The 13,534-nt window shown below is 41.0% G+C and overlaps 1 protein-coding gene across 1 annotated transcript; it reads right to left on the minus strand.

Annotated features, from left to right (window-relative positions):
• Nucleotides 1-1,790: 1,790 nt before the first annotated feature.
• LOC306981222 (L-rhamnose-binding lectin CSL3-like) lies at nt 1,791-5,759 on the minus strand (the record flags this gene model as incomplete). Its single annotated transcript, XM_079580784.1, has 7 exons — nt 1,791-1,902; nt 2,679-2,799; nt 2,870-2,914; nt 3,427-3,530; nt 3,661-3,811; nt 5,358-5,405; nt 5,678-5,759. 7 exons carry the CDS (start codon nt 5,757-5,759, stop codon nt 1,791-1,793), a joined length of 663 nt encoding a protein of 220 aa, XP_079436910.1.
• Nucleotides 5,760-13,534: the final 7,775 nt, after the last annotated feature.

The raw sequence follows: 13,534 nt of genomic DNA on the forward strand, positions 1-13,534 counted from the left end.
GTTTAATAAAGTGTAGCAAAGCTGTACAATGTGTTGCAGGTGTTTTGGCCTCATATAGACAGTAGTGTGTAGTACTTGAATACATGTATTTAGAATACAGTTACTTTCTTAATATCAAAGGAATACACACAGTACTCAAACATTACATTCCTGTTTCATATTCAAAACATTCATAAGAAAGAAAGGGAGAAAAGTTTGGCTCTGTCCTTTCTTTTTTTCATTCCAAATTAAAGGTAAATAAATTCATAACAGGCGTGTAACAAGTGCAGCCTCAACATCATCTTAATCTCTGCTTTTATGCTTTAATATAATACAAATCAACATCAAAATATGATTGGACAAAGTATCGGAAGATGTTACTAAATGCATTAAAAGGGGAGTATTCAGTATTCTGTAACTAAACATAATTTCAAAGTATTCTCCCCAACACTGCATACAGATGTGTCAGCTTTATAAAGTCAAGTACACGTCAGCGCGGGCTGTGCTAACGTGACGATGTAGCTACACCTTTGCTACACCTGAACATCTTTATTAAATCTTTTTAAAGTGTAATTACTTTCTTGTTCCTTGTACCTACACATGGAAAGTGCGGGCTGTAATCTGTGTTTCATTAGTGGTGATTTTCTGCCATGTGTTAGCGTCATTAGCCTTTAGCATGTTGCTAAAACAGCTGCAGTTAGAAACACAGAAGTTTTAACATTTATATATTTAGTTATTTATTCATTACAGCAGGACACGGCTAACGCTCCATAGGAACAAAACAGACAGGCAGTTCACTTTACTTTACTTTTGTAATGTTATAAATCAAATATAAACATCTTGAAAAGTGCAAATGGCATTTTAAAGATATGTCTCTTTTGTTTAAACCAGGCATTAACAAAACCAACTTTAACTGAAATCATTACAATTACGATCACATCATTGATCATGAAATCATCTAAATAACCCACAACCTACTTTTGTGTCCTGTTGGAACCTCTGGCATAAACCAAACGATTAATATGATTATTTGAGAACAGGTTCATGATTCAGGAGAGATTCCCGCTCGGAGGACGGCGTCACCCGTTCCAGTTTGAGAAAAAACTGAGTGATTCTGTAAAACAAAGAGAATAGACTTTTTTTTTACTGGCATTTACTGTTTGATTTCATTACTGTACCTTTACTTGTCATACAGGCTGACAGTGCACTTCCTGTGTTAAAATGCTAAAATAAGAAACCTGATGCAGAAAAACATATTCATACATTTGTTTCATGACGGCTGCACTGCTATAGCTGCCAAAACAACTTTAACCCCTTGACTCCCACCTGAACCGAGTACATTTTCTCCAGTTTGGCTTTACCCCAATCCAAAAGCTTCTGGAAAAAAAAAAATTACAAAAAAAAATACAAAAAACTGTGACAAACAATTACAAAAAAAGACAAAATATGTGACAAAAAATTACAAAAATGTGACAAAAAGACTAAAAATTACAAAAAAAAGACTAAAAAGTTACAAAATGAGTTGAATACCCACCCAAAAAAAAGATGGAAAAAAATCGGATGACGTGAGGAAAAAGATCCATTTAGATGAGTTTTGTAGATCTTAGCTTTCAAATGAGGTGTTACACTGGCCTACAGGATTTGGGTAAAGCTGAACAGGAGAAAATGCTCTCGGTTCAGGCGGAAGTTAAGAGGTTAAGGGAAAAGTGTGGAGAAAAAAAAGGTTCACTTCTGTTGTATAATCGCCTCATCTATCTTTGTCTTTCTTTCCTCAGTCATGTTTAAACCATTTCTTAGCACAAGTGTTGACTTCACTCACCGACGCAGGAGTAGGTCAGGGCCAGGGATTTGCCCGCATGTTCACAGGGGTTCACGAACGCATCACTGTCGGCTCTGATGGTGCAGCTTTTTTTGCCACTGCACCTGAAGGAGAAAGACAAAACACAGTTTATAAACATGCAGGACGGAAACTATGGGTGCTGACATGGCTGCGATTACCACCCCCTAGTGGCCAGGGCGACTCCAGAAACTGCTCTCGAACAGGGATTCCCAACCAGGGGTGCATCTGCCGATATCTGATATTAACTTAAACTCTTGGACACTACAGTGTTTTTAGCAAATGTTAGTCTATGGAAAATGTATGTCAACAGCTGCAAACATTTACCAAGCCAAGTGAGCGCCGGGTTTACTACTGACACCTACTGACCAAAACATTCTAAATGTCATAGCCTAGAGCAGCTTTAAAAAGAGGCTGTATATATAGAGATAGAGAGAGAGAGGCTACTTAAACTGCAAAGTTTGAAGGTTTACAAGGCCCACAGAAGATCAGAGTGTGTGTCTGACAGGAGGGGGCGTGGCATCACGATGGTTGCTCTCCATCGTGATGTTGCTCATCCATCACGATGGACAGGATAGCAGGATCCAGATCCTTCAAAATACATTTGCTACGGTTTAAAACAAACCTGAAGTCTCCAGGTTCAGAGCTTCAAAATGAGCTTCAGTTTCAGCACTGGTGAAAGTTGTGTTTTTAAAACGTTGAGAGCCAAAACATGTATTGGTTCAGTATTGGATACCGGATATTGTTTTTTTTTTTTTCAGCTCTGATATCTGTGTTGGATCAATCAATGAAGACCAAGAAGAGTTCCCCTCCTGACCGACAGTCACACAGTAAAATCGAGATCACTTTAGATCCGTCTTACATTTGAGCCAATTTAACCACGGGATCGGGTGGAGAACAGCCCTGATCTGGTCCTGCAGAGCAGACAGACTTGTCTTGTACTTTGTAGGACGCTGTTTGGACACGGATGACGTCACGAGGGCCTGAGAGAGAGACAACATTAAAATGGAGCATCTTTAGACGATATCACACTGTATTCTGTTGGATACATACCACAGTGGAGGGTGGCGCTGTTTTTCCCACAAACCTCGAACAGGGCTGGAACAAACATCAAAATGAGGTTTTCCGCGAGGCATTAAAAGTCATGAAGTGAATTATGCCCAAATTAAGGCCTAAAGAGTCATGCAGAAGAAACCCATTAAATTAGATTATAACTGGCAATAAATCTACATTTCTGGGAAAATATACTTTCTTCTTAGACATGGCGGAGGGAGGAGAGAGAGGAATTAATTACATTTGCATTTACATTTACATTTGTCAAAAATACAAAAATACGTTCTAAACCAGGCGTGGCCACAGGGGGGCGTGCGCTGAGGAACAAGTGACTATGGGTCATGAACAGAAAAGGGAAGGGCAGGTCCAAAGTGCTGGACATAGATCTGAAGAATCAATTGATGCTCCATTGATCTGGATAAATCTTATAGTAATCCCTGTTTCTGACTGTTCTGACACATGAGAGGTTAGTTTTAAGGATGATGTGTTGTTGCACGTCTTTATACAACAACTATTCAACAACAGGGTGTTAGATTTCACTCCAATGGCCGACTTACGTCCACAGAAATAGTAAACCTCCAGGCATAGAGAACGTGAACAGTCATCTCCACGAGAACATACTTCGAAATATTGGAATCTCAAATTGTTTTTCCCATTGTAGCTGACGGACAGAGAGAGAACACAGATAAACACAGACAGTATAATATATAGTTCATTATAAGGCCTTGTCAGTCAGGACCCGGGACTGACGCTTCCACAGTCAAATGATGAAAAGTTCAGGTTCTTCTTACAGTTCAGCCGCCTTGGACGTCGCTGTAGGTGAAAGGCGGGGGTCCTGGAGCTTAAGACCTGTATCATCTATCATCCCGTGGTTCACACTGTGGATATTGATCACTTTACCGTCATCTGTGAAGCACACGTCTAACATTAAGTGCTGATCAGCTGCAAGAGAAAACAAAGCACTGACTTTGCTCTGAAACACCTGCTCTTCACACATCTGGAAATACTTCATGAATGTGCAGTGCAGGAGATACTTTGACCTGTGACCTGCTGTCCCGCCCGATCGGGGGTGAGGGTTATGGTTAGGGACGGCAAGTGTGATGCAAGTTGTGTTTCACTAACATAGTTCTGACACGTTTATAGAAAGTAGAAGGTCTTGGCTTTCAAATGAGGCATGCTGGCTGTGAGCTCTCCTGTCAATACACTTTGAGATTTGGATCTGCATGATTGTAGAAAATAACTCTTACCCCACTTACATTCCATAAACTGCTACATTTGCACATAGTGTTTACATTGCATAAACTTTTTAAATTACATAAACTGGTGAAGTGCATAAACTTTAACTACCATGAACTGTCACTTTCAGGCACCAAATATTCACTGCTCATTTTTTAAGGGTTTTAAATTCCATCCATCCATCTGTCATAAAAAGAAGGGTACATGGAGAGAGACGCCCTCTTCTAAAGAAACCACTTCTTGTGAGAGTTGGAGTTGGAAAGACGGAGAAGGGAGACGGCAGGAAGGGATGAGCACATGGCTGACATCCCCCGCTGAACTCTGATCTCTCTTTGTCTCAGATGGACCACAAGAACCTTTAAGTTTGAGCCCGTCATTAGACGTGATTTTGTAACTATCAGTTACTTCTTTTAAGAACATTTGCATTTTTCCTACAAGACAACAACATTTTTGATCGCTGAGCTTTCAGCGCAACCATTTTGAGTTTAGCTTGTCAAGCCAAGCCAAGCCAAGGCCCAGAGGAGCTACAGACAGGGCCGCGCCTGCATCAGCTTGAGATCGCCACCCGAGAGACCACGACCAGAAGGCCGACACCAGGACTTTGGAACGCCGGACCACAGTTGGCGTGGAAAACTTTTCTCTCACGGTCGTAAGCGCATCTCACAGACCTGGCTCAATAAGACTCACATAACTTCTACGCAAACCACCTTACTGACTTTCAGATACAATTTTAGAACATTTTATCTGATTATTCATCCTGTAAGCCTTCTAGGTTTTCCTGTTTGCACTTTAATATTTAATGCCGTCTGTTAATTGATTTTGATCATTAAACCTCCATAAACCACAGTTTACTTTGGTAATGTCTGTGTTCATTATTTCAGACTAAGGGTCAATGTGTGCGTTAAAGACCTTACTTCCTTCAGATAAATCTGTTGTTTAGCCTCCTATTCTTACTTTTATTTTGTTCGCTTTTCGAACTGGTGCCCCGTTAAATTTTAAGGCTAATCTACAACCTATGAATTAATTAATGAACAAATTAATTGATTAATAAACCCTCATACCCTACATTCACCTGTGTTCTCGGGACTCATCAGAACTAGCCCTTTTTGGTCCTTGTGGTAAAAATCGTGGTCAGATTTATAAAACTACAATGATTATGGACACCAGCCGTCCCTGACCATTTCTCGCTCCAAAACACTATCGTATGAATCATATTGAAACTGTGGGACTTGACTTGGACACTGACACTTACCACACTGGAGTTTAGCCTTGCGGTTGTTCATGCAGATCACTTGATGGACTGAAACAGACAGAAACACACAGTGAAAGACGAAAAAGGTGGAATTCTACACAAATATGGGAAGCTATTTAAAGGCACACTGTGTAACATTTTGGATTATGCCAAATGAACCATCTCGGGCTCTGAGAACTTCAGGGAGGGGTCTCCTGGTGGTCCCCAGAGTCAGGACTAAACACGCTGAGGCTAAAGCTGAAATCTGGAACAGTCTTCATGAGGATTTGAGACAGACCTCAGACTCAGACTGAACACTCAGACTCCTCAGGGCTGTGTACTTTCCCCCTGGCTCTTATCTCTGTGCACAAACTGCTGCACCTTCATAAAACTGATCAAGTTTGAGGACGACACCGCCCTCATCAGGCTGTTCAAATGGTCAACATGTGGTCATTCAGAAATCTTCTGTCAACTTCTAAAGGCAGTTGTTTGCACAAAAAAGGAAATAATTTATAGTCTATAATACTATAGTATAGCTAAGAGTCTTTCACAGAAAATTTCAATAAAATATATTGATGTTTATGGTCCATAGCGTGGCAAAGTGTTGAAAAGTTTAATAACCCACTGTATGTGTGGGTGTGTGTGCGTATGTATGTATGTATGTCTGTATGTCTTGCAATATACGTAATATGTGTGTATGCGTATATATACAAAGACATATACTGTTTTTGTTCTGTTTTGTTTGTCATTATGTGTTGTTTTGTAGGTCCACTTGAGGCGTTCTGAGATAATAATAAAAAACAATGAATGAAAAAAAAAATGCTTGCATTTTAATTTAGTGGAACAAATGTCATGTGATGTGGTTTAAAGATTTTTTGCCAAAGCCACAGTGTGAATCTCCTAATGGACCGAGAGCTCAGAGAAAACTGTTGAATGAAGAAGACTTTAGAAGTTGATCTTACCACAATTGAGTTTTAAACCGCTGGACTCACAGCTGGTCACATCTGCAGAAACCTCTGGAAGAAAGAAACGTTTCCTGTTGTTAAATAAAGCGCTTTAAGGGGATCATTTACCAAGAGTTTGTTCATGTGTAAAAGTGATTTGTGCCTTTTTTACTCTCGCAGAATTCTCTCATTTCCATTTCAGATTTAGGGACTTAAATTATGCCCTTAACACCCTTGAGGTAGGGGGTACGGCACGCGGATTGTAACTGAAGGGTCTGGGGTCCACAACACAAATAATAAAGATGTTAAAGGTATTGAACATGAGCCTCACCTGCTGTTATCACGGCGGCGGCTGCAGCCAGCCCTGAAAGAGTTAAACCAGGTTAAGCTCATTTCTCTTCTTGTAGATACAGAGTAGAATAGTGTCAGTGTGTTGTACTCACACAGAGCGCTGCTGAAGGAGAACATCCTGACGAGGCTTCACTGAACAACAACAGATCCACGTCTTTATATAGAGCCACAACAAACAGGTACAAGTCGTTCTCACGGAAATAAACTCAGATATGAGTGCGTCATTGATCCGTGATACGGTAAAACGCTGACAACGCCTAACAGGACACTTTGTACCAGAACGGTATGATGAACAAACAGGTCTTCAGTGGCATGAAAAGAATTGGAATAATATTTAGACAAGCATCATCATTTGGACAAACAGAGGTTACAATAGAAGCTTTTGACCTGAATGAGCAAAGGTGAGGAGAGCACTGGTCAGAAATACAACAAAGTGCCCCAAGATAACTGGAGGAGCTGTGAAGAACATTTCTTGTTCTTTAACCACATAACAGTGGTTTGACAGTGCAGTTGATTTATTTTCTATTATAACTTTATTATATACAGCGACCTAAAAATCTAGATCAGTCCTGGATACTTAGTTCATTGTTTTGCTTTTGTTTGTCGTGTACTCGATGTTTGACTTGAAATTTCATCTTGATTGGCTTCTGTTACAGAAATTGAATAACCTTCAATCCCGGTAGTGATATAGATATTTAAATTCGTGGTGGAATATTCTGCATGCATAATGATTATTAGCAGACCACATTAAACAGGACGACTGCACCAGGGACATGGGATATTTGTGCTGGGAATAACAAATGTGTGACTTTAAAGTAAGGATTAAAAAAAGAAATATTATACTATATGTTGTCTCATGAACAAAAAAGCTCAAGTGCTTCAACCTCATTTAGTCTCGCACCATATTTGAAGCCGGCTGATTCTGAACCATTTGGAACATTTTTAAATTCATCCATCATTATTGTTTGTGCAAGATTCTGTCTAGCAACCATTGTATTTCAGCCCGGTTGTGTTTAATTCTTATAGTATCAATTATGAGGAAACTTAGAAAGTACAATACAGAACGCTTTTTGCAGCACTTTTTAGGGCCCCCACCCTGCTCTGGGCCCTGGGTACACAGTACCCTTTACCCCCCCCAGTCCGACGCCCCTGTATGGAGCAAACCTGACACTGCGCACTGTGCACCCTCCACGGAAATGAAAAACTCAGGTATGAGTGCGTCATTGATCCGTGATACGGTAAAACGCTGACAACGCAGGACACTTTGTACCAGAACGGTATGATGAACAAACAGTTCTTCAGTGGAATGAAAAGAATGGGAATAACATTTAGACAAACATCATCATTTGGACAAACAGAGGTTACAATAGAAGCTTTTGGCCTGAATAGCTGCCATATTGGAAACTACAAGGCATTAAAACCCCTTAACTCCCACCTGAACCGAGCACATTTTCTCCAGTTTGGCTTTTCCCCAGTCCAAAAGCTTCTGGAAAAAAGCTGTGAAAATCGCAACAAAACTGAGACGAAAACAATGATGATGTGACAAAAAAGTAAGAAAACATTGACATCTCATTCACAGTAATGTTGAGCGGGGGTGTCTAAACTGTACGACTTAGAAGGGCTACAGGTGCAGGAAACTCACAGGCTCCACTGGGCAGTTTCAATTGTCAGTTATGTCCAAACTCATAACCAAACTTCTGTAACACATTTCTTTTTCTTATTGCGCGCAGTCGTGGCGTCCAGTCGAGAGTCCAGGCGCTCTCGTGCAAGACGTCAATAACTCTGCCCCAAACATCCTCCAGAATCATCCTTCAGTCTCCACAGTAGTGATCCACGCCGGGACCAACGACCTCACTCTTCAGCAGTCAGAAAAACTCAAGCAGGACTTCATTTCTCTCATCAACACCATCAAATACAACAATAACACTTGCATTGTTTCCGGACCCCCTGGAGAAACGAGGAGCTAAAGCAACTCAAGAGAAATTGCAGGAAGGCCGAGAGGAGATGGAGGAAATGCGAAATGCCAAAATAACTATAAATGATCAAGTATTCTGTGCTCAACAAAAGACCTAATAAGAAATGCAAGAAATAAAGTCTTTACCACAATAATCACAAATCATAACCATAACCCAAAATTCCTATTCTCAATAATAGAAAATGTTTTAAACCCTGATTTGAACCAAACTCCTTTTAACCCCACAGATGCTCTAGACACTATCAGATGTAATATTTTATCTACCCAAAGTAACATGGTTTTAAATGCGTCTGATGGTCTATTTGTTCCAGAGGAAACACTGGACAGTTTTGTCCTGGTTAATGCTGAGATGCTTGATAAAGTTTTCCCTCCACATGTCTTTTGGACCCGGTCCCAACGCCGATTTTTAAAACATTTTATGGATCTTTTAGATACGAGCTTCTAAACATGATGAATTTCTCTCTTCAGACGGGGGTCTTCCCTGCTGCGTTTAAAGGGGCGGTGGTGAGGCCCCTGTTGAAGAAGAGCAATTTGGATACGTTTTTAACAATTTCAGACCAATATCCAACTTACCATTTTAAAGCAAAATCTAAGAAAAACTTGTCTTTATGTCTTTATTTTATTGACTTAATGATTTTATTACTGCACAAAATGTCCTTGAGAAGTTCCAGCACCACAGCAAAACCACAGCACCGAGACCACCCTCTTAAAGATTTTAAATGTTATGTTAAAAGTCGTTCTCACAGAAATGAAAAACTCAGATATGAGTGTGTCATTGATCCGTGTTACGGTAAAACGCTGACAACGCCTAACAGGACACTTTGTACCAGAACGGTATGATGAACAAACAGTTCTTCAGTGGAATGAAAAGAATTGGAATAATATTTAGACAAGCATCATCATTTGGACAAACAGAGGTTACAATAGAAGCTTTTGGCCTGAATAGCTACCATATTGGACATGGAGTGAACTTTCACAGTTATGCTGATGATACACAGTTATACATCTCCATGTCTCCTGATGACACCAGGCCAATAGATCCACTTTTAACTGCATTTTAGAATCAAATCCTGGATGGGAGAAACATTTTAAAAGAGATGGTTTCTCTTCCTGTGGGTGCTCAGGTGGTTAGGGAGCGGCTGTGTGTGCAGTTATTTACATAGTCCTTGAAATTAATGTGTTTACAATGTGCAGCCTCAGTCTGTATTGACCTCATTCCGCCCCACCCACTTTTGCCACTTTTTGCGTTGTCTCGGCACCTCGTTTTCCAGACACTTCCGGTCGAGCGCGAAGCTCGGGTGGAGCTGCATGTTTTCCCCGTGTCTGCGTAGGCTTCTCTGGGTACTCCGGTTTCCTCTACCACTAAAAACATGTACAATGTGTGTTTAAGAGTTTGTGTGGGAGCGGACAGTTGATTCTGGTTAGGGAATCCGGACACTGGATCTTGCAGCTTTGCTTCTTCAACATTTAATTGTGAGCAGCAGATGATTAAATGAACAGCAACATTGGTAGATATCGGATTTGTACAAGTTTGTTTGAGTGTGTGTGTGACGGTGAACAAAGTGTAACTGTAAAATGGAACTATATTGATCAGACACAGATTATAAACAACATGCACTGTCCCGACCAAATAAACAAATGAATAATAAATAAACACTTGGACACTCATTAGTTCATCAAATTCTTTTCCCTTTCTTCTCTAAACTCACCTTTGCTCATTCAGGTCAAAAGCTTCTATTGTAACCTCTGTTTGTCCAAATGATGATGCTTGTCTAAATATTATTCCAATTCTTTTCATTCCACTGAAGAACTGTTTGTTCTTCATACCGTTCTGGTACAAAGTGTCCTGTTAGGCGTTGTCAGCGTTTTACCGTATCACGGATTAGTGACGCACTCATATCTGAGTTTATTTCCGTGAGAACGACTTGTACCTGTTGGTTGTGGCTCTATATAAAGACGTGGATCTGTTGTTGTTCAGTGAAGCCTCGTCAGGATGTTCTCCTTCAGCAGCGCTCTGTGTGAGTACAACACACTGACACTATTCTACTCTGTATCTACAAGAAGAGAAATGAGCTTAACCTGGTTTAACTCTTTCAGGGCTGGCTGCAGCCTCCGCCGTGATCACAGCAGGTGAGGCTCATGTTCATTACCTTTAACATCTTTATTACTGAGAGCAGAGGTTTGTGGACCCCTTAGACCCTTCAGTGATAATCCACGTCCAGTATTGCTAAAATAGTTCCAAATACCCCCTGCTAAGTCCTTGAGTCCCTCCACCTGTACCTGAACCCCTGATTGGGAAACACTGAGCGCTTTATTTAACAACTTTTCTTTCTTCCAGAGGTTTCTGCAGCGTATAACCCAGACTCCACCTGTGAGTTCTACGGTTCACAACTCAAATGTGGTAAGTTCCACCTCTACAGTCTTCTTCTCATCCAACAGTTTAGTGTGAGCTCTCCATCCTCCAGGAGTTTCTCATTATGGCATTATTTTCTTCCCAACCCACGCAACATTTCTCCCAAAATACAAGTTTTTATTTATCGTTTAATATCAAACACTAACACACAAAAAGCACCTCTGAGGATGAGTTTTGTGAACTGTGTGTTACAGCCCGCCAAGTGTGCTGCGAGGGCGACTTATGTCGTCTCAGCTGTGGTAAGTCCCACATTTTCAATATAATTCCTACTTCGTAAGCTTTTAAATCTCTAAACTCAGACCTGGACTTGACTTTTGCGCTGTGTAAAATCTCAGCTTCAGACCTGCCTAAGGGGCTGGACCGACTCCCATGCAGAGCCGGTGCTGGCCCTTCTGGGGCCCTAAGCAAAAATCCACACAGGGGCCCTACAGTACGGAGCCCATGGTTATTCGATGAACAAATCCATTTACGGTAAAAACAGTTCCACTGTGCAGTCGTGCAGGGCAGAAGGGGAACATGATGACCTCAATTCAGGCCCTGCCCCTCTGTGTGAGAACCACTAACCACTAAGCCACTGTGAGGCTGGGATTTAGGACGACTGCTAGTCTGTTTTCCACACTTTTTAAAATGGCAAATGGTCACATTCCTCTCACCTCTGGTCCCTGACCCACCGTTTGGGAACCGCTGATTTAAAACTAACTGAAACCTGTGCCTGACGGTTAGTTCTGTCTGACCACTGAGAATTAGCCTTTGAGTAGCCCAACTCGTTTTAGACTGTGCACACTCAGAGAACCAGAGTTACTGTGAGTACCTGCGTGTGTGGATTCAACTCCCCTTTGAGACAAAAAGGCCACGGAGAACGGCTTTACTCTCGTCTATTCACCAAACTCAGGGGCGGACTGGCCATGTGTCCATTCTGGAAGAGCACAGAAGGGCCTTACCTTACCCTTACCCCGGGCGAAACCGAGCTTTACCCACATTTAAAAGCTTAAAAGAAAAGCATCCAAACAAAAATGTGCTGGAAAAAGCAACAAAAAAGAAACAAAATGTGACGAAAACGTGACGACAAAGCAATGAAAAAAGCGATGAAAAAACAACAATAACATGAAAAAAACCCCGAAAAACAAGAGACGAAAACACAACGAAAAAGTGACAAAAAAGTGACAAAAACACGCCAAAAAGCCACAAAAAAGTGACGAAAAAGCAACAAAAATATTACAAAAATGCAGCGACAACGTGACAAAAAGTTACCATCACTTTTCTAGATTTTCGCTTTCAAATGAGGCGTTACAGTGTTGCTCTCCAGTCAAGAAGCCTTTTGATTTGGGTAAAGCCGAACTGGAGAAAACTCTCTCGGTTAAGGCGGGGGGTGAGAGGTTAACATATGTATTTGTGGAAGTGTCACATTTACGCTAATTTGGGCCTGGCTGAGTCCAGGGTTTTTTTTCAGTCCCAGTCCGCCCCTGACCAAACCACTGTCCTGATTCTCCGCCAAGAGACAATAAGAAGAGAGTTTAAATGAGTGTGAGGCCGACGCCCCGAGTCCGAGCAGAGAAAACATGAGAGCAGCACCGGGACACGGGAGACATGCAGCCGGGCAGGAAACAACAACACTGTAGTTTGAGTGAGCTCGTTCTTTCTTGCACCACTCGCATTTGGACACTATGTAAAAATCAACCGCATCCAGTCACAGCCCGTACTCTATTGTGACCGTGACTGCGATTTCATAACCCCTTACCTCCCGCCTGAACCGAGCACATTTTCTCCAGTTTGGCTTTACCCCAGTCCAAAAGCTTCTGGAAAAAAGCTGTGAAAATAGCAACAAAACTGAGACAAAAACAATGATGGAAATGTGACAAAAAAGTGAAGAAACTTTGACAAAAAAGTGACGAAAAATTGATGAAAAAATGGCAAAAATGTCACAAGAAATTGACAAAAAATGGAAGAAAAATGGATAAAAAATGGACGAAAAAAAGACAGAAATGTGACAAAAAAATTACAAAAATGTGCTAAAAAATTGACAAAAAAATAATAAAATTTGACAAAAATGTGACAAAAAGTGACAAAAATATGACAGAAATGTGACCAAAAAAATACAAAAATATGCTAAAAATTTGACAAAAATACATAAATAAATAACGGAAAAATTACAAAAATGTGACAAAAAAAGACAAAAGAGTTACAATAATGAGTTGGGGGGGGGGGGGGGGGGGATCGCTGCGGTCAATGCGCCAATTGTGACATCAGCGAACCACCTCCACATTTCACAGTAGTGCACCTTTCATCATATGCCTTGTTGACTCCTCTCCAAATGCAACGTTAATTCAGTTTTGGTCTCATCACTCCAAATGAGGCTTGTCTCTGTGCTGTTTGGCATATTGTAAGCAAGATGCTTTGTGGCATTTGTGTAGTAATGGCTTTCTTCTGGAAACTCGGCCTTGTAGCCCTTTGTTCTTCAGATGCATCCTTAATGTGCTTCTGGAAACAGCCATGACACTTTTTTTTTGAGGGAGTC

The sequence above is a fragment of the Gobius niger genome, assembly GCF_951799975.1.
Source record: "Gobius niger genome assembly, chromosome: 22".
Classification (NCBI taxonomy): domain Eukaryota; kingdom Metazoa; phylum Chordata; class Actinopteri; order Gobiiformes; family Gobiidae; genus Gobius; species Gobius niger.